Source organism: Callorhinchus milii, unplaced genomic scaffold (genome assembly GCF_018977255.1).
Source record: "Callorhinchus milii isolate IMCB2004 unplaced genomic scaffold, IMCB_Cmil_1.0 Scaffold11, whole genome shotgun sequence".
Classification (NCBI taxonomy): domain Eukaryota; kingdom Metazoa; phylum Chordata; class Chondrichthyes; order Chimaeriformes; family Callorhinchidae; genus Callorhinchus; species Callorhinchus milii.
The window spans coordinates 19,571,484-19,598,450 of NW_024704752.1; the positions used below are offsets into that span (position 1 = coordinate 19,571,484).

General features: G+C 37.5%; 1 protein-coding gene across 2 annotated transcripts in view; it reads left to right on the top strand.

Annotated features, from left to right (window-relative positions):
- si:ch211-51h4.2 overlaps positions 1-26,967 on the top strand; it is a 145,431-nt gene that overhangs the window by 19,569 nt on the left and 98,895 nt on the right. For both annotated transcript variants that reach the window (XM_042339371.1, XM_042339372.1), the window contains exons 6-7: positions 14,078-14,213; positions 21,739-21,804. In XM_042339371.1, the coding sequence (XP_042195305.1) occupies positions 14,078-14,213; positions 21,739-21,804 (202 nt within the window). The remainder of the gene's footprint in view (positions 1-14,077; positions 14,214-21,738; positions 21,805-26,967) is intronic.

The window sequence follows — 26,967 nt, forward strand, 5'->3', positions numbered from 1 at the left end:
TGCAGATTAAAATGATTTAAGAGAAGGCTCTGCTATTAATACTACACTACACTGAAATTATTCAGTACAGATTGGATACCTTAATAGATTTTATGTGTGTATATTCGCAATGATTTACTTAATTTCTGGGAAATAAATGTAGACATTCACATGTGTCAGAATCATTTGGATCAGGATCTGTGGGGAAAATATTGTTGGACAATCGCTGGGTATTATATTGGGTTTACATTGTGCAATGTGTGTAGGAATGTGAGATTTTTACAGCACTCTGTTACGCAAAGTCCAGTATGAATTTGGGTGCAATACAGTTTGAGGGTCAGTGAGGTTTGAGGGGTCCTGCTACACTTAATAAGGTGATCTTGGTAACTTATCAATGCATCCAACTGCACCATACATGGGAAGAATGTTATTCTCAGTCCCAAATATAATAATTCAAGAGTACTACAGTTTGAGATTCATCCTCCTCACTCACCATCATTTTACAAATCTTCCACATTTCTTCAACTGAGATTAATTTCAACATTATTCATGGGTATTTTTCTGTTCATTCATCAATATTTGAAGGTTTAGATTTCTACACTGTAACCTTGCGATCAGGGAATCTGACAAGTCTTGTTTCAGCTCTATCTTGATGCAGATAAACGGGTCAAAACCTGGAAGGGAGTGAAATAGATATCTTGAGCTGTGAAAATATCATCATAACATATACCACTGTACATTTGAAGTGGAAATCCTTCAGACTAATCTTTGTCAACTGGCACCAGCTAACAGAAGTGTTGTATGATAAGAAACATAACAATGTTTTCAAAAAGGGACAAGGCATAGTCCTGTTAAGTGAAATGCTTCACGGTTGTTAGATTTAGAGAAAGATGCATCAAAGGAAACTCTTGTGGGAAATTGGATGGGATAACGAGATAAACCAATAGCCTACGCCTGACTGAAATTGTTGCTATGGTTGAGTTGCTCAGTTGCAAATTACTTTTTTGTGTGTGAGTGGGTGGGTGCATGTGTGTGTGTGTGTGTGTGTGCGTGCGCGAGCCTTTTATATCCCTTAACACATTTAGAAGCTCACTTGATTCAAAATTGTTTAAAATAAGTTGTGTGGGTGTATTGCAAATCGTGCACTGTGTGCCGAATGAACAGAATAGTACTGAGTGGGTTGTACTTGTCTGTGATCCAAATTCATATTGAATAGTAACTTTTTTACTCCCATTACAAATCTCGTTCAAGAAGGATGTGAAGAGGTGTTGGTGACGAGTTGCTTGTAAGGCTTCGCAATTGAATTCAATACAGTACCGTAACTTACAGGTCAGGGTTGGTGCTTAAACCGCCTCACCAAGAGAACCATAGCAAGGCTTGGTGACGGTACAAGCATCTTGTCTTTCATGTTGGAAGATGGATCGTGTGAGTCAGAACTGTGTGAATATTGGAAAACCCTTCAGATTTGATTGTATTAACAATGAGAATCTTAATGAATTCATTATTATTACACCATGGACTATCTTAACATTTTAAGAAATAAGTGTATTACCTCAATAGTGGTGGTGGAGCAAGATGGAAAGATTGAACGATCCATTCTTTCTACTGTTGCATGCAATCTGAACACCCATTAATTGCTACAACTTTCTAATGTTTGTTAATTCCTAAAGCAATGAAGAGTACAACTGAGCAAGCAGAATTTAGAGGTATTTGGGGAGTTCAAACCAATTAGGCAGATTAATTGAAGAGCATAAAAGGTAAATTTAATGGTTTATTTTACTAGATTGTTTGCTTCAAAACATGGAGTTGTAAATATTAATTTAATTCTGTTAGTTTGTTTCCTCCTAAACTATATAGCATTAAAATATTTGAATGCACTTAACGGCACCAATTTAATGACTTGCTCTAAAATAGTTTTTTTTAATCACTGTAATGGAATTGTTGGTGTTCTGTGATGGTATAGAAGTTTATTTACTATTTGCAACATTGCTGTAGTCTTTCGCAGTCTAGTTTTAATCTAAAAAAAATAAACTAGTTTAGGATTGTGTGACATTCACAATGTTTCAGGACTGTCGAAGCTGAGAACGTTATTTTTATGTTCTGATTTTTATGTCAATTAAAGGTTGCAATATGAATGGGTATCAAGAACAGAGCTTCAAGATGTAGTAAAGGACAACGACATAAATATTATTATTACTAGATGGTGGGTTGTACCTTTGTCAGTGTTCTGGTTAGATGACACCCATGTCCCATCTATCAAAGCTCTCAATATGAGAAGAATATTAACAGATGCAAATGATCCATGAAAAAGCAATGATAAGCAGTATTATTAACTCATTTCTAGCAGTTCAATGCAATAAATACTCAAGTACAGTTGAAATAATGCGAGTGAAGGTAGTGTAATAATATTGCTCGTAATTCATATTTAATATACATGTATTGGTTATTCAATTTTATGTTGCAATGTTTCCAGCAATTTATTCAGTGGAAATGAAATCATTACTTTTAATAATTTATGATGATTCAATCTTCATGTGTAGATGAAGAAAAGTTATGACGTTCAATATCTTATACCAGGTGAGATTAATAGAAACAAATTGATTTTTGTAGTCGAAAGAGTGTGTGGCTAATTCTGGTGGAAAAAGTTAGGTGACGGATGTCAAACAGCATGATTTTAAAGATATGATTTCTTAAATAATAATATAATAATAATAATCCTTGCATTTGATATAGCGCTTTTCACGTCGGGAGGACGTCCCAATGCGCTTCACAGAATATACTTTAAAGTGAATTGACTGTATATTTGTGGGCGAACGCGGCAGCCAATTGCGCACAACAATGTCCCACAAACAGTCGTAGATTGAAAATGACCAATTTATTATCGTTTTTGGTTTTGGAGGGATTATTATTAGGTGTGTGGAGTAAGGAAACTTGCCCAAGGTTTCGCCCTCTGCCTGGAATTGAACTCAGGTCTCTCACTTGCAAAGCGAGTGCTCTAACCACTGAGCTACAGGACTCCACAAAAAAATCCCCAAAATGGATTTTTGGTAAAGACATGAATATTGTTCTTTCATCTGTTGTTAATGAGTGTAAATAACCCAGCATTAGGAAAATAAACCCCAAAGCTGAGTTCATAAATTAATTTGTTTGTACGAACTTAAAAAAAATTATAGTCCATTAATTCATCTCACTTGATGTTACTTATTCTGATTTATCAATGGGGAATGAAATATTCTGGCTACATTTTATAACAATTTGCCTATATGTACAGTCACTACACTAATCAAGAAAGAAAAGGTTAGTCAAAGGTAGGGTGGGGCCAATTAAGGACCAAGACAGAAATCTTATTGTGGAGGCAGAGGGCAATGGCTGATGTACTGAATGAGTATTTTGCATCTGTCTTCACAAAAGAAGTGGATGCACCAAATGCCGCAGTATCGGAGGAGAGGGCAGAGGAAATGGATACGATAAGTATAAACAGAGAGGAAGTACTGAAAAGGTTGACTGCGCTGAAGGTAGATAAGTCGTCCGGACGGGATGCAGCCAAGGGTACTATGGGAGCCACGGGTACAAATAGCGGAGGCTTTGGCCACAATTTTTCAATCTTCGTTGGACACAGGAGTGGTGTCAGAGGACTGGAGTGGCCAATAATAATAATAATAATAATAATCCTTGCATTTGATATAGCGCTTTTCACGTCGGGAGGACGTCCCAAAGCGCTTCACAGAACACACTGTAAAGTGAATTGACTGTATATTTGTGGGCGAACGCGGCAGCCAATTGCGCACAGCAATGTCCCACAAACAATCGTAGATTGAAAATGAGCAATTTTTTTTTATTATTTTTTGGTTTTTTTGGAGGGATTATTATTAGGCTCTGTGTGGAGTAAGGAAACTTGCCCAAGGTTTCGCCCTCTGCCTGGAATTGAACTCAGGTCTCTCACTTGCAAAGTGAGTGCTCTAAACACTGAGCTACAGGACTCCACAAATTCTATTCCAATGTGACTCTCCTGTACAAAAAGGGACAGAAGGACAAACCTGGGAACAGTGAGAAGGATAGGAGTCAACTGCAGGAAGACACAGACCAATTGTTAAATTGGGCGACACTTGGCAGATGAGTTTCAAAGTAGAGAAATGTGAGGTAATGCATTTTGGCAGAAAGAATGAGGGGAGCAATATAGGCGGTAATACAATCTTAAAGGGGGTGAAAGAACAGAGGGACCTGGGGGGGCAGGTAAATGAATCCTTGAAGGTGGAAGGACAGGGAGATACAGCTGTAAAAAGGGCAAATGGGATTCTAGGCTTTATAAATAGGGGCATAGAGTACAAGAGTCAGGAGGTTATGATTAACTGATATAAAACACTGGTTAGGCCTCAGTTAGAATACTGCGCCCAGTTCTGGGCACCACACTATAGGAAGGATGTTAAGGCATTGGAAGGGGTACAGAGGAGATTTACGAGGATGGTACCAGGAATGAGGGACCTTGATGATGAGAAAGGCCACAAAACACACACGTTTACATTATACTCTGAAGCGCTTTGAGACTTCTCAAAGACATAATAAGGCTGTATATCAATTTAAGAGTTATATTGTAGACTTCAGATAAATGCAGATTGAAACTCCTGTCAGTCATAGTTTTCGCCCTTGAATACAGTCAGTCCACTTTCGTGTATATCCTGTGAAGCCTTTGAGACATCTCAACGATGTGAGAATTCTCTAAATTAAATGCAAGGATTATTAGAGTTTACAAGTTTGATGCTTGTTCTATTGATGCCAATGTAATGTGGACCCAAAAGACCGCAAAGGAATATGGGCAAGTTCAGCAGCTTCAATGTTCACCTTCCTGTGAAATTTCTGTTTTTATTTCTCCAACTGATGGAGTCATCACACTGGTCTGATTGTTTCTAATAACTCACCAAAATGGAAATTGCACAGGTGGGGAAAATGTTGGGACATTTGGCAGAGCAAATAATACCACAGAATAAACTGAGAGGAATAAGGTTTACCCCAGTCCTGGTGTTTGGGCTGATGTTTGTATTCCATACAAGAAGGTCTTGGCCAGTAAATGTGAACTTGGATTTCCTTGAAAAAAAGCCTCTTATTCATATTCTAGTTTCATGTTCCCATGCGTTATCATCAAAAATATAGTAGTTATTTCAGTTACCTGACCTAATTCGCACAGTTATATCCACGGTGTTAGTTGCACACATGTATTTAAATGATATATATTGGAGTTCAGGAAAGTGAGCCAATAAACTGCTCCCATATGCTGAGCAAACCCTGAGGCAGTGAGCCGAGTGTGTTTCCATGGAAGCTGCCTTTTTCTATTACACTACGCTAGTATTTAAATATTGTGTTTAAAAAAAACACGAAGCATTTAGCAGACCTTTCATGTGGTGCTGCACAATCACACAGTAGCTTGTTAGTGACAGAATGGTGCAGACACTTGAAACTCAATCTATAAATATATTGTTCGTGACCGAGTTCAGGAGGTTGACCTGCATCAAATTACTCCCACTTCAATAAATGCCACTTCCAATCTCCTCCTTATTATGACTTGCCAAACTGTAATTTTCCTACCACTCCCTTCCCCTGTTTGTCACACCGACTTTCCTTAGGTGTTGAGATTGTGTTTGCAATGTTAATTTCTGCTACACCATAAAATCTGCGTGTGGTGGTTCTGATTCCCATTGCATACTGGGTCGAGACTGCTGAAACTTTAATTTGTATATTTATTCTGGTGAACTGAATTTGCCAGGGTTTCAAAGCAGGAAGAGGGAGAAGGCATGTTGTAACCACATTTTGCTGCTCTTGCTGTTTCCATAGTTCCCACCACTGCTGTTGACGTGAGCCACATTGGCAATCATCACTAGTTTTGCTCCAATTGTTTATTCAATTGAAAGTGTTTTTCTGTCACATTCCATCTGTGAGTAAAGCTGTTTTGAACTCTACTGTAATGTAGGCTTCCATTCATCAACCCATCTCCTGTTCCAACTCAGATTAGCTTTTTAAAAAAAAACAATCCATTTGGTAATGATCAAACCTTGTGCTGTGTTTCATGGTATCATGAGTACCAGAGTCTGTTCCACTTCACTGACTGGGTCTCAAGTTAGTTAGTTATTGTAGTGTCTGTGGTACAGATGCACCTGTACTCTATTTGGTTACTCACAGACCAGGCAGCCTGTTGGACTCAAAAGTATTTATTTTTGAGATTGAGATGTGCTGTGCGAGTTATTTTCCTGGCTATGGCACTTTGCAACAGAATGATGCACAGATTGTGAGCTATAATTGGTCTTGTTTTGGAAATGCTACGATGTGTAAATGGATGCACTAAGAATATTGCCGTGGTGGGAATGTGAATTAGGAGTGTGATCAGGCAAATGTTGATTGATTTTGAGTTGTGTGGTTTTGAATGGCTGTGATCACGCTACGTTTACTTTATATTGGTGTTTCACAACAATGCACAGAGCTTAAATGTTGCTTATTTAAACCTTTCAGTAACTGGTGTTAATAAAAATAAATTCAGTTCTCCAACAAGTTTGTGTTCAGTGGAGAAAGTGGCTCCTGAGCAAAGTTTTTCTCTCTTGAGCTCAGATGTATTTTTAACAAGAAATGAAGCTTGAAAAAAGAGAGTTTTAATTTTCTTTCAAATCATGGTTCAATTTTATTCTTTTTATTGGCAATACAAGTGACGCACAAAACTGTATATTCAGTTGTTTTGCTACAAAGAGAAGGGGGAAAAAAACATGGCTTTTTACTTGTTTGTATAATAATGATGATAATCCTTGCATTTGATGCAGCGCCTTATCACGTCTTCGAGACATTTCAAAGCACTTTACACGATATACTGTAAAGTGGAGTGACTGTGTATTTATAAAGCTGAGAAGATGGAAGAGCATTATGTATATGAGAGTTGCCAATGGGGAAATGTGAGAGCAATCACAGTCCCTTGTTCATTGCTTTGAATTTGGAGGATGAAGTTCATGAGCCCATGTAGTGAGCAAGAAAGAAAGAAAGATGCTTTTTAGTCCAAAGTAGCTCCACATCATTTCAGCGAATCCAATGCCCTTCCTAACAAGAATTAGATTGAAGGAGTTCTGAAGCGGAGCCAAACTGGCAGGTGTCATAACTGTGTTAGATTGATCTCAGGCAGATTTCAACTGATCTGAACTCAAGGGTTGGATTAAATTTCTATTTAAGTATCTAATGCAGTGTTTAAATGCTGGGATGTCTCTTGGTTTTAGGCAGTACAGTGACGTGGATCAGAAAGCCTAATTTATATTGCTTTGAGTCGAATTTGGAGAAAAAAAAATTTAATTCTGTGGACCATATAATTTGGGCACTTGATTTTATTTGCTCACTGGCTTTTTCTGAACATTAATAAAAACAATTTGAAGATATTTTAAAGTCAGTACAATATATTATTTATTCATACAGTATGAATCCTTTTGCCCTTTCTTAATAGAATTTCTTGCATCAAATGGAATAATTAATAATAATCCTTGCATTTGATATGGCGTCTTTCACAGCAGGAGGATGTCTAAAGGGGTTTCACAGAATTTACAGTAAAGTGCAGTGACTGTATTTATGTAGGGGAATGTGGCAGCCAATTTGCACACAGCAATATTCCACAACAACGACTATTTATATAGTGCCCTTCACACAGGGCAACGTCTCAGAGCGCTTGGAAACAGCCAGTAAGTGAATTAGCAATTTTATCAAGAGCATTGTCAGCCAGAATACTGAGAAAAAACTCCCTTTGCTTTTCGGATAACTGTAATTTGCTCCAATGTGATTATTTCCAGACTGGTGCACATTTTGCTTTCCATTTCCTGAGAATATTTAATTAGTGAATGGAACTGGAAAGCACTAACAAGCAGATAGCAGGCCCACATTTAGACTAAATGTTCTGTTTGCTTCCAAGATATTTATTCGGTATGCTTGGAAACATATGGTCCATCAGTGATCACAATTAATTGTTTTAATTTTTCTTTTAGCTTGGTTTTCTGGGCAAATGTGTGTCCAGATTTTCACGCTGAGCTACATGGTGTTCTTGCAATTTTGTTAGAACTAATTATTCTACTTGCCCTTTGCAGCTGCACATGTTGATGCTTTGAATATTGGATCCCATGTTGGCCATTAACTTTGGAAAGCAGACCTTGTTACTTCAGTAAATGAAGACCGTGGAGTTGTTTGTATGGTCCTTACCTGGACAGTGAGCAACCACAATTGATGCATAATTTACCAAGAACCTCCTTTCTCCTCATTTTAGCGTAATGATTTCTCTCCTCGCACTCTCACCCAGCTCGTTGCTCATTGATTATTGGTTTAGTTGTAGAATCATTGGGGGGTAACTTGTCACTCCAAGGGAAAGGGCTCAATGACTAGTTATGCAAAGTAGCCAGTTAGGCATATGTGTAAATACATAAATAAATGTGGCCGGGATATTGAGAGTATAATGACCTCTGTAGTAATAACAAGTTAAGACAGGGCACATGATCAGAAGTCTACTGTAGGTAATTTACTTTTTAGTGGTTTCTTAGTGAGGAAGATCTAATTAACTTAAGTAAGGCTTCATTTTCCAATATTTAAAAACTCTTATATCACCATTACTATTCATCCCAGGTTTATTACTGCATTGCAGATTTAATACAATTTGTTAAATTTCATCTCTTGATGAGGCCAGAATTTATAATAAAAAGCAATTTGTTTCTTAAGAATTAATTAATTAAGATAAATTAATTACAGGTGCACAGTTTTTTTTTCTGCTTAGTCCAATAACCTATTATTTTGTGACACTGTAATATTCTTAATAGGAAATATAACATGGGGGAGGGCGGGGGAAATTCATATGGTACCAAGATCCAGACCCAAGTCACCTCATATGAACACAGTCCATGAGAGGCAAGTTGTTGTATATTGAGAGAGAGAATAAGAGTAGTAATAATATGTTAATGTTTCAACAGTGGTTACAACTTGATAGAAATAGATCAATGCCAGGTAATCACTTTAATATGAATATATTGTGCATTACAAAAATGATTCAAATTCTGTGTGGAAAGAAGCTTTTGTGGTGCCTAGTTAAAACCACATGAAAAATGTGGTATGGAATTTCAATTTTAACCTCAACAAATGTTTTTCGTTTGACAATGAGATTTAGTCTTAGTTTGGACAAGCGAGATGTTGTATGTGAGTTGACGGGGGGTGGGGTAGTGTGTGTGTGTGTGTGTGGGGGTGAGGGTGTAAGTAAAATAGTAATAAAAAAATGTGGTCACTCAATCCATGACTGTATGAGAGACACTCCTGTGCGCAATTGGCTGCCGCGTTTCGCCCACAAAATATACAATCAATTTGCTTTACAGTATATTCTGTGAAGCGCTTTGAGACGCCTCGAAGACGTGATCAGGTGCTGTATCAAATCCCAGGATTATTATTATTATTGTGTGGGCCCAGACTCAGGAAGGCTAACAAAGGCTGGGAGCCTTTCTAGAAGAGCATTAAGGTGGCTGATCAGGAAGCCCAATAACTTGGATTGGATAATCAAAAGTTCCACTTCATATTCAGATGAACTTTGGATATAAATTGCTCTCAATTTATAACCTCAAAACCTCTCCATTTAATATCTAAACATACCAGATATTTCCAAAATGATGCTTTAGTCCAAGCAGGTGTCACATGCTCAGAAGACCTCGCAAATCCTCCACTTCTTGACGGTTAGAAAGCTTTCTTGTCACTTTGATGGGCAACTTGCTGTAGTTGGAAAAATTGTACAATGTTTGCACATAGAGTGTAACTGGAACTTTATAAACCTGGTGCAATTGAAAGCTTTTATTAGTTTGCATTGCGCCACAGATTTTAGAGTAAATTTATCACCAATGTTACCCATAAGATGCAATACCGTCAAAATACCACAAAGTTCCTACAATATTTTCAGCCGGTTAAACATTCCTTAATCAGTTGCGCTACTTAATTTCAAATGAAGTTTGAAAGCTAAGTAATTATTCCAGGTCAAAACAGTACTCTTAGTTTGTCATTTAAATGTTGTTTCCCTTGTTTAATTTTAGCCCATTCATCAAAGTGTAATGAAAAGATTTAAGACTTACCATATCATTGAAATGATTTAATCTCCCATTTGCTTGGGGTTTGATATTCACATTTAACAAAAATTTGGAAGGTTGTCTAATGAAAATTGTTTTATCATTAATTTGAGCTGAGCCCAAGTTGAATGTTAATTGAAAAGTACTGTCTATTGGTCTTGGAGATTATTTTTCTCTGTAAAATCAGCCTACAAGTGTTATATGTTGCCCATCATTACTTGATATGTAACACAGTTCATTTCAAGTGCCAAATATTTTTCAATAGGTCTTCATTCTCAAAGGATTACATTTATAGTAATGACATTTGCCTGACACATTAGTTATAATGATAAGTGTGAAGTTCAGACTTTTTCTCTATCTTAATTATTCGATCATCTTCTTTGTGGCAGTGATTTGTGGTGGGGAAAATTAAGTAGCATTGGATACCTGCTGTGATATATTTTCTTGTCTTCTTGGCAGTTGCTGTTGTCTTAGTTCAATCAAAATGTAACTCTAGCAAAATATTAAACCAAGGACCTCCAGACCGATGGATCTTGTTTCATAGGCTGGCTGGTTATATTAGGTTTCTAATTAGGCATTTTCTCGAATGAATTATGCATTGAAATAATAGTAATTTATGATACAGATTTACTGATGTGTAACAGTTTGGACAGGATTAGATAACCGACGAGAGGTGAAAAAACAATACTTCAATATAAAGTAGGAAAGCGGAGAAATTTGATGCCAGTATTTGTTGGTATATTGTTCTATTCAGAAGCTCCTTATCTGATTTTCCTCTGCAGTTAACATTGAGACACTATCTATCCCCACACATTGCGTTGAAAAGCCATCGCTGCACCTGGTGGAGCAGCAGATATTACCAGTAATAATCATGCTCATTCTTGATATAGTGATGTTCACTTTGGGAGGATACCTCAAAGCGCTTCACAGGATTTACAAGGTGTAGGATTTTGCAGGACACCCAACAATTGATTCACAAGCACAGCAATGTCCGACAAATGCCCATGAAGTTAGTGATCAATTTTATCTGGGGTATTTGTTGGCCGTGACTCCAAGAGAAAGTTCTTTTTCTTTTCAAGTAGTGGCCTTGGTTTAAAGACATAAATAAGTACTTATGAATTTGAAAATCTTAGTTACCCAATTTATTGAGCCTGTATTGACATCTTAGCATCCTGAGACCTGACTCAAACTTCTCATGTCTCAAGTTACTTTGCTCTGGATGCAAAGCAAGTTTGGGGTGGGGGTGTGGGGAAGGGAAAGCAAAGGAGCCTCTTCTTGCAGAACTCCAGTGATTATAAGAAGGTTCTCAAAAGAACAACTTATATTTATGGAGCGCCTTTTACTCAGGATAGTATCTTGGAACACTCAAAGCATTTCCCACACACATTGAAAACTACCCAAACATCAACTTCCTGTTTGGCTTTCCTCTGTAGACTTTCTCATTCCTCTGAGCAGTTCTTTGAACTGGTAACGTTCTCTCAATAGACTTTCTGTAAGTCGAATGCTAAGTAAATTTAGACATCTGGTCTCACAAGCATTTGAATAACTTCACCAACTCTCTCATCAGTCGTTCAGATGCCGATTGACCAAAATTACCTTTCTCTGTTTCACCAAATCTATTACAGGAATTTTTTTTAATGTGTTTTACCTAAAAGGTAGAAAAAAGATGGAATAGATTATTGTTTATTAAGTTAATAGTTAACTTAAGTTAATACTTAACTTAAGTTAATAGATTGTGACCTTGGTATTGCAAAACAGAAAAAAGTAAGACTCATTAAATTAAGTATAAGTTATGATGCATTCCTATATTTAGATTCAATAAGAAAGAAGAAAATTTTTTTCACTGATATCAAATGTCAGACCCATGTAACTGCTCAAAGATGAGTTCTGTCATCATGGGTGACACCGAAGAGTTTATTATCAGTAGAAATAAAACAGCAGTTACAACAAATAGGTATGAAGAAAGAAGATTTCAAAGTTGGAGACTAAGAGAAAGTTGCATTGAATTGTTTTTTGTTCTCTGTTGGGCATTTGTCACGGGTGTGATTTCAGGATCACCTCAGCTGTCTCAAGAGCAGCTTTGCAAAAGGGATGTTATTTTAATTGTCATGTTGAAAATCCTTTCCCAAAAGTATTAATGTAGCTTCACTGATTGAACATGTTTTAAAATGTCTAACAATAAAAAAGTTTTATAATGTCAATTCCCTCTTGTAATAATAATAATCCTTGTTTTTGATACAACACCTGATCATGGCTTCTAGACGTCTCAAAGCGCTTCACAGAATATACTGTAAAGTGAGTTGACTGTATATTTTGTGGACGAAACTTCCTAATTTTGGAAAACAGTTTTTTCTCAGGTTGCCTTTTCCATTTGTTTTCTCACCTTCAAACAGCCTTCCGTTCGTTTTGGTTTCTTTGCCAGATCCCTCACTTGTTACACTCACACACTAATGTGCTTTACAGATGGAAATTTTGGCTGCACATCACAGTCCACAGTCATTTGTACCCTAGGGAACCTGCAACTTGATGTCCCAATCTCTTTCAGTCACAATGGCAATTTACTGCTGTGTGTCTCATTCCCCTTTCTCTGTTGCCGATGTCTTTTAACAAGAGGGAATTGTACATTGCAACATATAGAAAAGCTGTAAATTATTACAAACTTGTCACAGGCTGCTGCGTTCAGTTAAGTACAGTAAGCGTGCTCTTTTGAAACCTCATTGCTCAATAGTAACATTATTATATTTTCTATTTTTGAGGACAGCTGTTTTATGCACTTATACAGTGGATTAATAGCTAGTGTTCTTAAGACCTTTACAATGTAAAATATTACACCCTTAGTGAGAGAATGTAGGAATCCTCTCAAGTACTGTGATTCTGATCATAATGAATAATGGAACTCAAGGCAACCACAGCAGCTTTACACCCGGATAAGAGTAAACACAACCTCAAAGTGAATATTACAACCAATTGAGTTGGCCAGCCCACCAAATTTAACAATAAGAAATAGGCAAAATAAGTGGTTCTGTAAAACTTTCTTTCATTCCACTGGAGTGTACCAATCCCCCCCTTCCCAAAAACAGAGAATTCAACTGTTACAATCTTGGGGAAAGACCAGTAAGAAGTTATAGATGGTTTTGCTTATTTTCTTGTATTCTTTACTCCAACTGGTTTCTGCAGGAATGATTTGTTTAAAAAAAATCCATTTTTAATTATGCAGTGTTAAAGCTACCTTCAAATTAACTTTCGCGCTGCTCCGTGACTTGTGGAAAATTGGCAGAAGGTGTGATTAATAGCAACCCGTCCTAATTTAAGTAGAATCTCTTCAGCAACATTAAGCCATGTGTGTACGTACCTAGGTCAAAAGTCACATTTTGAGTGGTTTGCTTAGTGCTTGACACGAAAATGACTGCCCACCCAGCAATAAGCCTTGTTATATTTTCTTAAAGAATAATAAAGAAAAATTCCACTTTGCCATGATTTGGTCCCTTGTGAAAATCTTTGCTTGCTATGGATGATCATGTGTTATTATTACAGTAATAATCCTTGCATTTGATATAGCACCTTATCATGTCTTCAACGTCTCAAAGCGCTCGTGTAAAGTGAATTAACTGTATTTTGTGGTGAAAGGAATATATGAACATTCACTTTTATGAACAAAACTTAGATATTTTTCATTTCCTCGGCAGGTTAAACAGTGTATCTCAAAATGTATCTGCTCCATTGTATGAAAAAAAGTAATTACTTTTCCGCATTAAACCAGGCGTCTCATTCAAATGAAAATTTAGATGTTCAATTGTCTGCAAAAAAAAATCTGTTGCCTATTTTGCATCATTTAAAGCATTACTGTTGCTTCTGTGATTGGATTATTCCAATTTTACCCATTAACTATCATTCTTTTATGCCAAAATAAAACTTTTTTTCTGTTCTGCTGAATGTACAGATAACTATTTCTTCCTTATCTGTTTTGCTTCATTTTTAACCATTTTAATCTTTCGTTGCAGGCCATGTGTTACTGCACCAAGCAATTGAAGCCGATCATTGTGAGGAAGAACAAGTGCCAAACCTGCACATTCTGGGTGTCCTTTTCCTCCACAAGTACATGAGCTACGCTTTCAGCCTCCATCTGATGCTGCATTTGTAAGCAATTTTTTAAATTTACTTTTTGCAAAAGAAAATGGGTTTCAGAAAAAGATTCCCGCGAGGTGTACGCTGATTAAACTGCAAAAACCCTCGCTGCAAACTCTCGAGCGCTTTCCATTCTGGATCATATCCAGTCTTTTATTGGTGTGGTTCATGTTGGAATTTCTCTGTGCTTCAGTTACTGAGTATAATCTGGTGCTGTGCTATCATGCTGATGCTCACTGAGGTTTTGTGCCAATGTCAAGTGAACTCCCAGGTCCTTCTTCATACAGAACTAATTTTACCGGAGTCTATGTTGTTAGCCTGCTGTCCAACAGCTGCATAATAACAGTAGCAGATCTTCACCTGCTGCTTGTGTTGACGGTGTAGATCCATCCTGGATGGTGAAACCACTTGTGTTGATCATTAATTGCTGAACGAGGATTTTAAAGAATACATTTGCTTATCAGAAAAGTCATAGTCATGTATAAATGTTCTTACTAGTTTTCCAAGCCTTCCTGGATTACAGTTGCTTGTGGCAACGTGGTCTTGTGACACCCATTGAAGAGAAACCGTTCTCGCCTCTCCAATGGCTCACTTTGGAGGATTACATTTTCTCAGGGTTTTTGTTTATCATCTTGTACATTGAAGAGGAATGATTATAGGCTTAACTGCTTGTAACACTGTTGTAGACTCTTTGAAGAATGCTAGAATGATTTCAGTTAATGAAGCGCATCGTGCTAAGTGGGAGAAATTTTCTGTACTAAGTAGCCATTTGAAACTCCATCTATATTAATATCCAGTGAATATTGTACAGGGACTGAAACAATTTGTGCTAATTCCACACTTTAGCTGATAATGTACTCAGCAAAATTACCAATACATTATATGGTACTTCAACTCGTACTTGTTACACTTATAGGTAGGTGTTTGGGTCAGAATTGTAAAACAAAACCAATGTTACTTTTGTACATTGAAATTGCAACTACAACAGAACTGAGATATGAAACCTTTCAACATAACCTTCCTTAATGTGGAGTGTAATGTACAGTGGAGTCCTGTAGCTCAGTGGTTAGAGCACTCGCTTTGCAAGTGAGAGACCTGAGTTCAATTCCAGGCAGAGGGCGAAACCTTGGGCAAGTTTCCTTACTCCACACAGAGCCTAATAATAATCCCTCCAAAACCAAAGACAATAATAAATTGGTCATTTTCAATCCACGACTGTTTGTGGGACATTGCTGTGCGCAATTGGCTGCCGCGTTCGCCCACAAATATAGTCAATTCACTTTACAGTGTGTTCTGTGAAGCGCTTTGGGACGTCCTCCAGACGTGAAAAGTGCTATATCAAATGCAAGGATTATTATTATTATTAATGTAACTCGAGTTTCCACTGTTTCTTCCGCTCCCCTTCCCATCTTTTACTGCAAGGGAGAATTCCGCATGTACACCCAGCCTTTACAAGTATATAATTTGAGAGATGTCAAGTGACTGCCACGATGGTGGAAGGTGAACTCGATGAACGTTGGTCTTCTTTTGACTGACAAAAGAATTTGGTCTGTGGTGCCTAGAGTGGAGCGATGCAAGTTCACAAAGTGACTTTGTCCTCCAGATTCTGCATGGCTTTAACTTTATGTTCTGGACATGCGCCCCTACATGCATGTCTGACGCTGCATTAATGGGTGTTTAAACTAGTATGAAGTTTCTTCAGTAAAGTTTAAATAGCCAAGATCTTTTGAACTTAATTTTAGTAACGTTTAAAAAAATTATTGCTTTCAGACAATAAATGAACTCAAGTCAATGCAGAGACTTGGTGTGAGAGACTTCCTGAGGTGATGTCACGTCACAGTCCACAGTCCTGAACTGAGTATTGAAGTCACACAGAAGGTTTTGCATTGATTGAATGGAAAATTACATCAATTTGTTGCAGTCTTGTGATTGCAGAATACAATGTCAAAATCAAATAACCAGACATTTTTGCAATAGATCTTGTTTTGTCCACAGAAGCTTAGTGGTGAGATTTTCAGCCTTGCGTACACCATATTGATGTATGTTTTTTCTCTGCAATCTAATAATTCGTGGGATCTGTGTTATATCCCGAATGGCAGCTGTGCTCATTTTGCTCATTTCAACTTTTAATTGATGAAGTCTTTTGTTTATGCAGCGAAATTAAAGGTTATCCTTATTTCCAGAGATCTGTTTTGTGAGAGCCTCGTGAACATCAACTCAAATTGGTGCACCCTGAGCAGTATTACTGCAGAAAGCAAAGCCACACACAGACCACTGGTTTAAGATGCAAACATCACGGTGCAATTAAACCTCCCATGGAGGTTCTTAGCGGTTTGTAATATAGTTGTGCCCTTTTTTGTAATTGAACACGTTTTAAGGATTCCTAATTTATACCTGGCAGCTGGGGAGGTCAGAGATTGCTTCCTGCTAACCTGAAGATAAGCTAATTAAAGTTTGAGCTTGAGATTGCTTTTGAGATGTAGTTGTAGTATTTGCATACGTGATTGTACATGTTTTAGTGTATACGGGCTCAGTGAATCTCCACAGTGTGGGCCGCAATATAAATAAGGTCCCGGGAAGCACAAACCTGGAGTGGATTTAAATGATGACCAGAAAATGTGGATTTGAAGAAAACATAAGTGCAAGCAATAAGGTTTTATAACCTTATAAATGTTGCAAAATAAAATGTACCTGATTTAAGTGTTAAATGATATTACCAGCATTTCAATGAGGAAATTCAATCTATAAAATATCAGTTTAACAAGAAAGTGTGGTGGATGAGGGAAGCAGTAGGCTTCTGTTACGTGGCACTTACCAGCTGCATTGAATTACACATCCACAGTGTAGGTTAATGATTAAATGGGATTTTATATGGTTTATACAGTTTGTACACCACATGTGCACCTTTTATAAACTGAGTTGGAAATATAGCCTCAGCACAATGGTCAATAATAAATAATTCTTGCATTTGATACAGCGCCTTATCACGTCTTCTAGACGTTTCAAAGAGATTCACAGAATATACTGTAAAGTGATTTAACCGTATATTTGTGGGCAGAACGTGGCAGCCAATTGGGTACAGCAGCGTCCCACAAACAGTCGTAGATTGAAGTGACCAAATTATTATTATTTTTTATTATTAAATGATGGTAGTCAATGAAAAAATATATAAAAACAGGGCGTTTGTTCAATTTCCACCATTTTCAACACATCACTACCAATCCAAGAATACTTCATTACCCATTTCATAAGTTTGTGCCAACTAATTGCCGCAGATTTGCTGAAACTCAAAAACTACCTTTATTATTTTTTAAAAAAACTACTTTATTGTGAAGCCCTCAAGTGAAACCCTGGCAATGGGAAGCGACTCTTGTTCAAGTCGGTTACATTAGATATTTTATCTGGGACCTGCCAGGCACGTAACATTAACAAAATATATTTTTTGCATAACCTGTTGCTTTTAAAATCAGAGTCCAAAGGAGAAAGGTTTTGTCGTGCATGCGTGGTGTGTGTGTGGGGGGGGGGGGGGTGAGTGTGGGGGTGGGGGTGTGTGGGTGAGTGTGTGTGTGTGGGTATGTGTGGGGGGGGTAAGTGTGTGGGTGGGGGGGTGTGGTTGAGTGTGTGTGTATGTGTGGGTGTGGGGGGGTGGTGAGCGTATGGGTGTGGGGGTGTGTGGTTGAGTGTATGTGGGGGTGTGGGGGTGGGGGGGGTGTGTGTGTGGGGTGTGTGTATGGTGTGTGTGTATATGCTTTTGATGTACTTCAACCAATAAATCACAATGTGTTCATTACTGCTGCTTCTCTGTGGAAGGTGAGCGTGGAGTCTGCTGGATATTCTCCTGCTGAGAATGACAAAAGCCTATGATGGAGTTTTATGACACAAAAGCTGAATTCTTTGCCGGTATTGAAAATGTCACTGCCGTGCATCCCGCTGAGCTTGGCTCTGGCAGACGCTGCAACTGATTTGCTCATAAAAAGAAAAGGTTAATGAAAGCACGGAAGTCTTATCTGCAAATGAAATCGTACACAAGTTTGCTCGGGTTAGGGTTCAAGACTTATTGCGTACAAACCTTGTATCTGTGCGTATGTGTGTGTATCTGTGTGTTCTTTGAAATAAACAGCTTAGCATTCCAGCGAGCTGAGCACTTGTGACTCCACAAACTCCCGCACCCCCCCCCCCCCCACGAAGATGAGAGACTTCAAGAGAGTCTGTGTAAATATCTTTTGATTTATACTGAGCTCACCTTCTGATGAGATCTCTTGTTGGGGTTGGTTCATCAGTTAAAATGAAACCTGTCTTGCCAGAATCATTACAGCCCCCTTCATGGAGACTTAAACAACAATCCACTTCACCTACGCAATCAATATTCAGGTAATTATGTGTAGGCCTTCTGCAGCTGACAGATGCCACAGTCTTTACTGTGGGTGTTTATCATTTCTTTGAGGTTCCAGTGTTAAAATCTTTACATCTGCCATTACATAGTAATTTGGTACGAATATAGAAAGCTCTTGTGCAGTGAAATAATTTAAATATTTGGAAACTGTTATTGTCAATAATAGCTTATAATGCAGTAGTTTCCTCCCTCATTCTTTCTGCATTCCATCGCCTCTTTCAGATGGAGAATTATCTTACTGTGTGAATGGCGTGTTAATTAAATCCATGCAATCCTAATACTAGGCTGACTGGAGCTGTGTTTTATAAATGAGAAAAGCTATCTGGTTTTCTCACTTTTGTGTCTTAAGATGCAATATCAGTCTCTGTAATTTTGCTTTGGTTAAATACCATCTGAAATATCATAGCCATTTTTCCTATTATAATTTACATTTCTGAGGAGGGTGCAAGAATATCAGTTGACCCCTGGTATTAAATGCTGAAAACTCCTTGAATCATTATTGGGGGCAGATACAATTAACTTCAATTAACTTAATAAAGTTGCACAGACTGATCTCTTAACAGATATATCAAATTAGCGCTATTACCACTCATTTGAACCAGATTTTGTTCGAGCTGATAGAATTAAGACGATACTTGGATTGATAATCACAGTAGTTTTGTGGCGATAATAACCTTGATGATGCACTGTCAATAGCCAATATTACTAGGTGACTAGACTAACCCTCATAACTGCCAACAAACAAAAACAGAAGTGACTGGGAATTCTCAGCAGGTCAGGCAGCAACAATGGAGAAAAAAAGTGAGTCAACATTTTGAGTTCACGATCCTTCATCAGAACTGGACTAGTTCATAACTCATAACTACCAGTTGATCAAAGGAAATGCCTATCTCACTGGGGCCAACCAGTTTAACCAGTGTCTCAGCTCCCACTCCTTTTTTGATGGAGTCCTGTAGCTCAGTAGTTAAAGCACTCGCCTCACAAGCGAGAGGACCTGGGTTTGCAAAACCTTGGGCGAGTTTCCTTACTCCACACACACACACCTGATGATAATCGCTCAAAAAAAATTAATAAATTGGTCACTTCAATCCATGACTGTTTGTGGGACACTGCTGTGCGTAATTGGCTGCTGCGTTTCACTTTGAGATGTCTAGAAGACGTGAAAAGCTCTGTATCAAATGCAAGGATTACTATTATTATAGCAGTGTCTGTTCTGGAGATGGGAGCAATTTATCTCAGTTCTTTCACCTCCTGTGAATTCTAGCCCACATTAGGACTTTGAGCTGAAGGGAGAAGAGGAGGTTTTTCCTCATCAATCAATGCATCTCCCCCCTAATACTCATTACACTACAACACTAGCTGTATCTACAATTGCGGGAACTTTAGTGACACAGCTTTTACATCTTCAGTCTTAGCTTTTATTAATACTGCAGTGGAACTTGTATGTGACAGGGAATGCTGCAACCTGTTATTCAAAGACAATACAGATAAATTGTTCAATGTGGCGACGCCTTAAAAAACCGAGGGTGATGACTTGAACAGTTAGGAAGGCTGGAGTAAGAAGGAAAGGGGTAATTATTATACATTGTGTAATGCTTTGCCTAGGATTACAATCAGAGTGGACAGGATAAGTTAAGTTCAAGCGGCAACTGTGAATGTATAAATGGTGAAGGAGTTGGGAATATGGTGTGCTCTTGATTGCTGTGTTTAGTCACTTGCTATCCCAAGGGATACATTTTTCGCATGCAGATAGCGTAGAAAAAGGTCTCTTAACGATCATCAAATGATTGGAGTCATTTAAAGGGACTAGAGAGGTTTTTTTGTAATGAGCTGCAAGATGCTATCTTGTTAGTAGTCAAGATGTGTCCAACATAATCATTAATATGTTAGCGCTACTTAATTCTGTTTGACCAGCATCCTCTACTTCTGGACCAGTGCTAACTATACTGACTGCAACTGCAATCTATGAAAAACAAGGCAAATTCCTAACATTTTGTAATTTACCAAGTTCTACATTACAATGTTTCTACAAGCAAAGAGCCTATCATCCCCATGGGTCTGTTTGCATGAATGTGTGTGTGTGTCAAAGTTACTTCATTAGTTGTTTTGTGTGGATTTAATCCTTTTATCAAATTTTTAAAAAAATCCATTTAATTGTGTTGCTCTGTGTATCAGATTTTTCTCAGCCATCGCTGTGCTTCTCAGATTAAATTGGCGTGATCTGTTGTTTGATAATCCTGCAACAGTTTCAACATTGGGATCATATACAAGTTTCAAAGTTTAATTACTTTGCATCAGGGAAATCGGACCTCATTAGTGAAGTGCACATAGATACTAGTATGTAGTATTTGTAGACTAATTTACATTTAACCTACTCTAAGTGAATCTATTATTTTCCATCTATGAGTGATTAGAAAATTATTCATTCACCACTAGCAATTTATATTTTGAAATGTTTGGTTTGAGGGGGGAAAAAAGTGTCAATCGATGATGTGTGGGGCAATAAAAGCTTTCCTATTGTCTACGTCAACAATAACAACAACAAGACAACAACAACAAGATTTCATTTATAAACAGGGGCTACTGGCAGATATAAGGCAAGGGGAAAGTGTGTAGCACGTTAAACTGTCTTATTCTGGTCACGATGGTCAGAACTCAATGGGGGTTCAGCATAAAAAGGATTCTTTCTAGACTATCAGAGAGAACATGAGGGGCTTATGAAAGATTGTCTAATGCATAATAAAAAACCCATCTCGCCTATCACTAACATAATAGAGATGGTCTCGAGACACAAAAGGTGTTGTTAAAATGCTGCTTTTAGTGAAATGCCAAATGCCATGTGAATGGCTCCTGACAAAACAACGTTAAATATTGTTTGCAAATTTTTAAAGCTTAAAGTCTTGTTTTACTTGAAGCCTATATTAGCACAATGATCCGGTATTGTGTTGATTAAAAATATTGGTCTGCAAATCAATAAAATACAATAAAAATATAATAATAATCCTTGCATTGATACAGCTCTTCATCACATCATTGAGACATCGCAAAGCGCTGCACAGGAAATATTGCAAAGTGGATTGATTGACTGTGTATTTTTTGAGCAAATTAAATAAATGTGTTTATTTCTGGTTTGATTTTCTCCAGCATCTCAATTGGGATCAGCTATGTCCTGGCTGGCAGTGAGGCCTTTGCCGAACTTTTGCAAATCAGGTAAGGAGCATTAGCTTTGTACAACGGGAAATGATTTGTGAGAATTCATGGCTTGTTTGTAATGAGCTCGGATACCTTTGAATAACTTTTGAGTATCTCAATTGTCATCTGAGATTCTGTGTAAAGTGGAGCAAAACATACCACTTAAAAAGCCAAGAAGCAGAAGAGTTTTGATGCATTTAAGAGGAAGCCAGATGTACGGGTGAGGGAGAAGGGAATAGAAAGGTGAGGGAGGGAGGGAGGTGTGAGTGGAGACTTGTGCAGAGTACAAATATTGGTGGACGAGTTAGGCTGAATGATCTGTTTCCGATTGTACAGTCTACATAAACGTATGTAAAATAAACCTTTTCAGGATTGCTCCAAAGCAGACTTCAAGAAGTCTTGTACAATGTTAGCTGTAAAATCGAGCCTTTTTCATTTTGATTATATGGTTTAGGGTTGAAATGTTTATAGATTTTTCCCAGCCAATGTGAACCAGTATTATAATGAGGCACATTACACCACCTTCTCCGGTTTCTCTTATTGAGTTTGTGTCTGAGATTGTATATTATCAGCGGTCCAGAAGAAATGACACATTTAACAATATTAAGAAAATTAATATTCCACATTATTATTCAAAGTAATAATACCTAGATAGTGGCTAAAAACCCAAAATAGATCTGGCACATTAATTCTTCTGTCAGATATCATAATAATGTGACTTGGATAAGATCTACTCTGTTACTATGGTTTTAAAGCCCTTTATACGTTTTTAAAAATGCCATTGTAGATGCCATTGGGTTTGTTTCTGACATCTTAGTTGCTTGATCTAGAGCAGAAATCCAGTGTAGGATTGATGTACTTAAGATATTTTTCTCAAAGTAGTGCCCTTGGATTTCTATCACTTGAGTTGTGTCAACAACCAAATGTTCAGAATCTCATCTCTTAAAAATTGACGAGTGCTGTAGTGGCTGGTATAGTATTGCTCATTAGAACATATCTTTAGGGTATATCAACGGGCCGAGGTTTGCTGATCAGACCTATGACACATGACTGCATAGATCAACTTGAACAGCTAAAGGGAGATTTTGCACAGCTGAAAGTGACCAGACTTACTGTCTCCCTCCTTTGGTTACAGTCATTAATTACCTTCTTTAACGTAAAATCAAAGCAATATTTTCTTTTTTAAAACAAAGGCTTCACAGTAATCTTTTGTTACATTTAGCAAACACCTGAGCTGGAAACGCAAAATGTAGGCACGTTTTAATACTGGACTCCCAACACATATCTATTGGGTTACACTCTGAGATGCCATTCGAGGTGAAGGACGCTATGTAAATGAAATTTGTTGTTGCTGTTACTCGGTGAATTCTAAATGTTTCTGTATGGGTGAAGATGAGTTTTCACTTTACTTACAAAAAATCCATTGAAATCAAAATCATGGAAATTTTTTTTTAAGAATTGCACATTTCTAACTGAGATTTAGGGTCAGATTCTATGGGATGCCTTCATTATGTCCTAAATTATTAATTCGTTGCGGGCCACTAGATTTCAAAGCATCTTTCTTTACAGTCTTCATCATAAATGCACAACATACTCGAAGCTTAGTTTTAATTATTGACATGTGATTGCAAACGTGTGATTAAATAACACGACTTCCTATCCGTCAGCAGATAATGATAGTTGATGACAATAATTGGAGAGGGAATAGACTCTTTCTTACAGTATCTTGGAGTGATAAGGACGTTCATGATTCTTCTCACAAAGAGAAACAATAAAGTGTGGTGTCAACATAAAGGTATCTCCACTCAGTGTTGCAAATGCATTGACTAGAACAGCCATCGATTTAATAACAGTAAGGAATCACAATTATCAGGTATTGTGTCTAATTATTTTTAAATGAAACAATAAATGTAAAAATGGTTTAATGTTATAGTGGGTGTATGTTTATTCCTTGTCTTGGAGTAATATTTTTCTGCGAAATCTTTTGATCATTTCATATTTCTGCAAAGACAATGCAGTATTGTGAAATTCCTTGCCACGTTTTAATGTTATATAGGCACATCAACTTTGTCACGATTCTCAGTGTGTTATAATGATGGCTTTTAGGTATGTGCTGGATGGAAAATGGTTAGATCTCAGCATGGTTATTTAAACTTGCTGTTTGAAATTGTTTTTGATGCATTTTACTTTTGCTATACAGCATTTTTCTTTTGATTCCCATCATCAGATCCCTACGTACTGTAGGTTAAATGTCAGGGCCCACTTCGTTTCTCTTGATGGAAACGACCACAGAAGTAATTGGGCTTAGCTTGATGGAAACCTGACAATTTCAACATTGCATTTATTTTATTTTGCACCTCAGCTGTGGTGTGAAGATAAAAGCTGATAATTGGGACATGGTATTTTAACCGTTTCATAAATCAAGCACAGGTAAGGAAGGCCAGGAAGTGTGTTTTTTAAACTGATCTCGCTCTCTCTCTCTCTCTCTGATACACTCTTATTGAATCAGTTGTTGCTTCCAATTGAGCTTCTACCAGTCACCAAAAAGCTTTGTTTTGCTTCCAGAAGGAAGTCCCCTACATTGTAAGTCACAACTCCCTTAAGCCAAGTGTTGTAGCAGGAGCACCAGAGGACACGGCCTGCTATTGAAGGGGGTAAATTAAAAATAAATCTGCCGAAACACTACTTCAGTGAGCGAGCAGTAAACGTATGGAACAGGCTCCCCAGGGAGACAGACGGTCGAAACAGAAAGTGATGTTTGTTTCGAGAACAAATTAGATACAACAACAACAAGATTGCATTTATAGAGCGCCTTTCACGTAGGGAGGACGTCCCAAGGCGCTGGACAGTTGGGTCAGGACCCGAGCATTGGGGGGAAATGGTCAGGGTGAGGGGAGGGAAGGGAGGGAGCGAGGAGGGGGGAAATGGTCAGGGTGAGGGGAGGGAAGGGAGGGAGTGAGGAGGGGGTAGAGAGTCGAGAGGGGAGCTGAAGGCACGGTTGAAGAGAATCTAACAGAATAGATTTCTGTTAAAAAATAAATATCTGGGGATACAGTGTATGGTTTGGGAAAAGACCTGTCAAGTGACTGTCAGCAGAGTGCAAGGCGAACTGGATGGATTTTGGTCTTTTGTCTGGTAGATTCTTTTGTCCTTATGTTCAATGGTCTTTATTATTCGGGCTCTGCACAATCCGAGAAACTGAATAAGTCAGGCTTCACATTTTCGATCTAAACATATTTGCACGTTTCTTGATTCAGACATCAGAGAGCTCAAAAACAAAGGTCACTTGAGTAAATGGACGGCCTACAAAGATATTAAAGTGCTCTGAATTGAAAGCGTCATTCTTTAAAAAGAAGGATTGAGTAAATTCCCTTCAATAATAACCTTGTATTTTCGGCTTGTCTAGTATTTTTTTGAAAGTCTTGCTAAAGTAAAATTATATTTTGGCGATCGTTGTATTTTGTAATCTCATTATTTTTTAATTTTTTTTTGTGGGTGGGAAGTAGGAGGAGAAAGTCCGAACAGTTAGATTTCAGGATGATTTCAACTTCAAAAACTCATAGAAAAACCATCTGGTACAATTTGGGATTTGAACTTTTCTTTATATAATATATAGTATAATAATCACAGCTATCTGAGATCTTTTATCCAGATTTGTTTAAACTTGTCATTTTAAAGTCTGATGAGAAGCAATTTGTGAGAGAGAACTCGATTCTGATTGTAAATGGCAAAGGATTTGTAATTCAGTATCTGCAGCACAAAATCGCATCAATTCTATATGTAGCCTTGAGAATTGCTTTTAAATGCATATTTCTGAAGTATCCCTGGAATGTGATGAGGAATCGTGTATATATATATATATATATATATATATACAGTCACTACACTTTACAGTGTATTCTGTGAAGCGCTTTGTGATGTCTTGAAGATGTGATAAGGCGCTATATCAAGTGCAAGGATTATCATTATTAGATGTTTTGAACAGTGGGCATTTGTTTTGTTTGGGCTACATGCTCGGTACGAGAACGTGCGACAGGCATTTCTGTTGTTTCTGTGTTACTTTGTGAAGTGGATGAAAATTATTTTAATAGACTTCGGAACATAAGTGCTGCTTAATCATTCTACTAGTGTTTTTTGATATATTATGCTGATGACAGTATTTCAAACATTATTGTACTGTAGTCACAAAGCGATAGAGAGATTTGAGAGAATTCAAAGTCAGCGCAGAATGAAAATTAGGCTAAGATACAGATATTGATATCTCATTTATACACAAATAGTTGCTGTGCGTTTGCCATTGACATTTGATTGGATACAGAACACGTCCTCCCGATGTGAAAGGCGCTCTATAAATGTAATTTTGTTGTTGCTTTGTTAATAAGTTCGAATTCATGTGAGTTACGAAGTAGCAGGAGGTAAATATTTTGGTTGCCTTAGAATCGTCAATCACAATAGAACACCACATGGGCAAAATCAATAATGATTTAAGCTTCTGCTGATACTACATAAACAGTGCGCATAGTGGACGGATAAATATTGCCCCACATCTGTTTATTTGAAGTATAATATCGCAGTGAGGCTGTGAAAGGAATATTTGTTCAGTAACAGAACATACCAGAGGGAAGAGCTGGAAAAGCATTAAGATATTGACTGTAAATATTATGGTCCAAAACGGAATGACTGTTTTAAACATATTCCACGTAACAAACTTTGGATTGTTTCTTTTTCTTACTTTCATACAGTGGGTATAATATCTGGTAAAAGCCTCAATGATTAGTGATATTCTTGTTGACATTCCAAATTACAGACTTAAAGCACTCTTAACACAGTTATATAGAGCTTTTATGTCACTTACTACTTACGTGATAATGCTGATTTGATCTCCAAAATAGTCACTAAACTTGACGTAAATCAGCTTTGAGACGTCTCGACAACATGATAAGGTATAACATCAAATGCAAGGATTCTTCTTATTATAACCAAAGAACTTAGCACTGCTGCTACATGTGATTGGATCAGTAAAGCTTATCTTTCCACTTCATAGGAAAATAATGTAATATGCATGACATTCAATGCTACTGTCACTTTAGTTTTGACAGACGAGGTGGTGGTGGGTGAGAGCATAATTTACAGTCAATTGGGTTGTTTGGTTTCTGGAAGAGATTGATACTGGGATTGGTT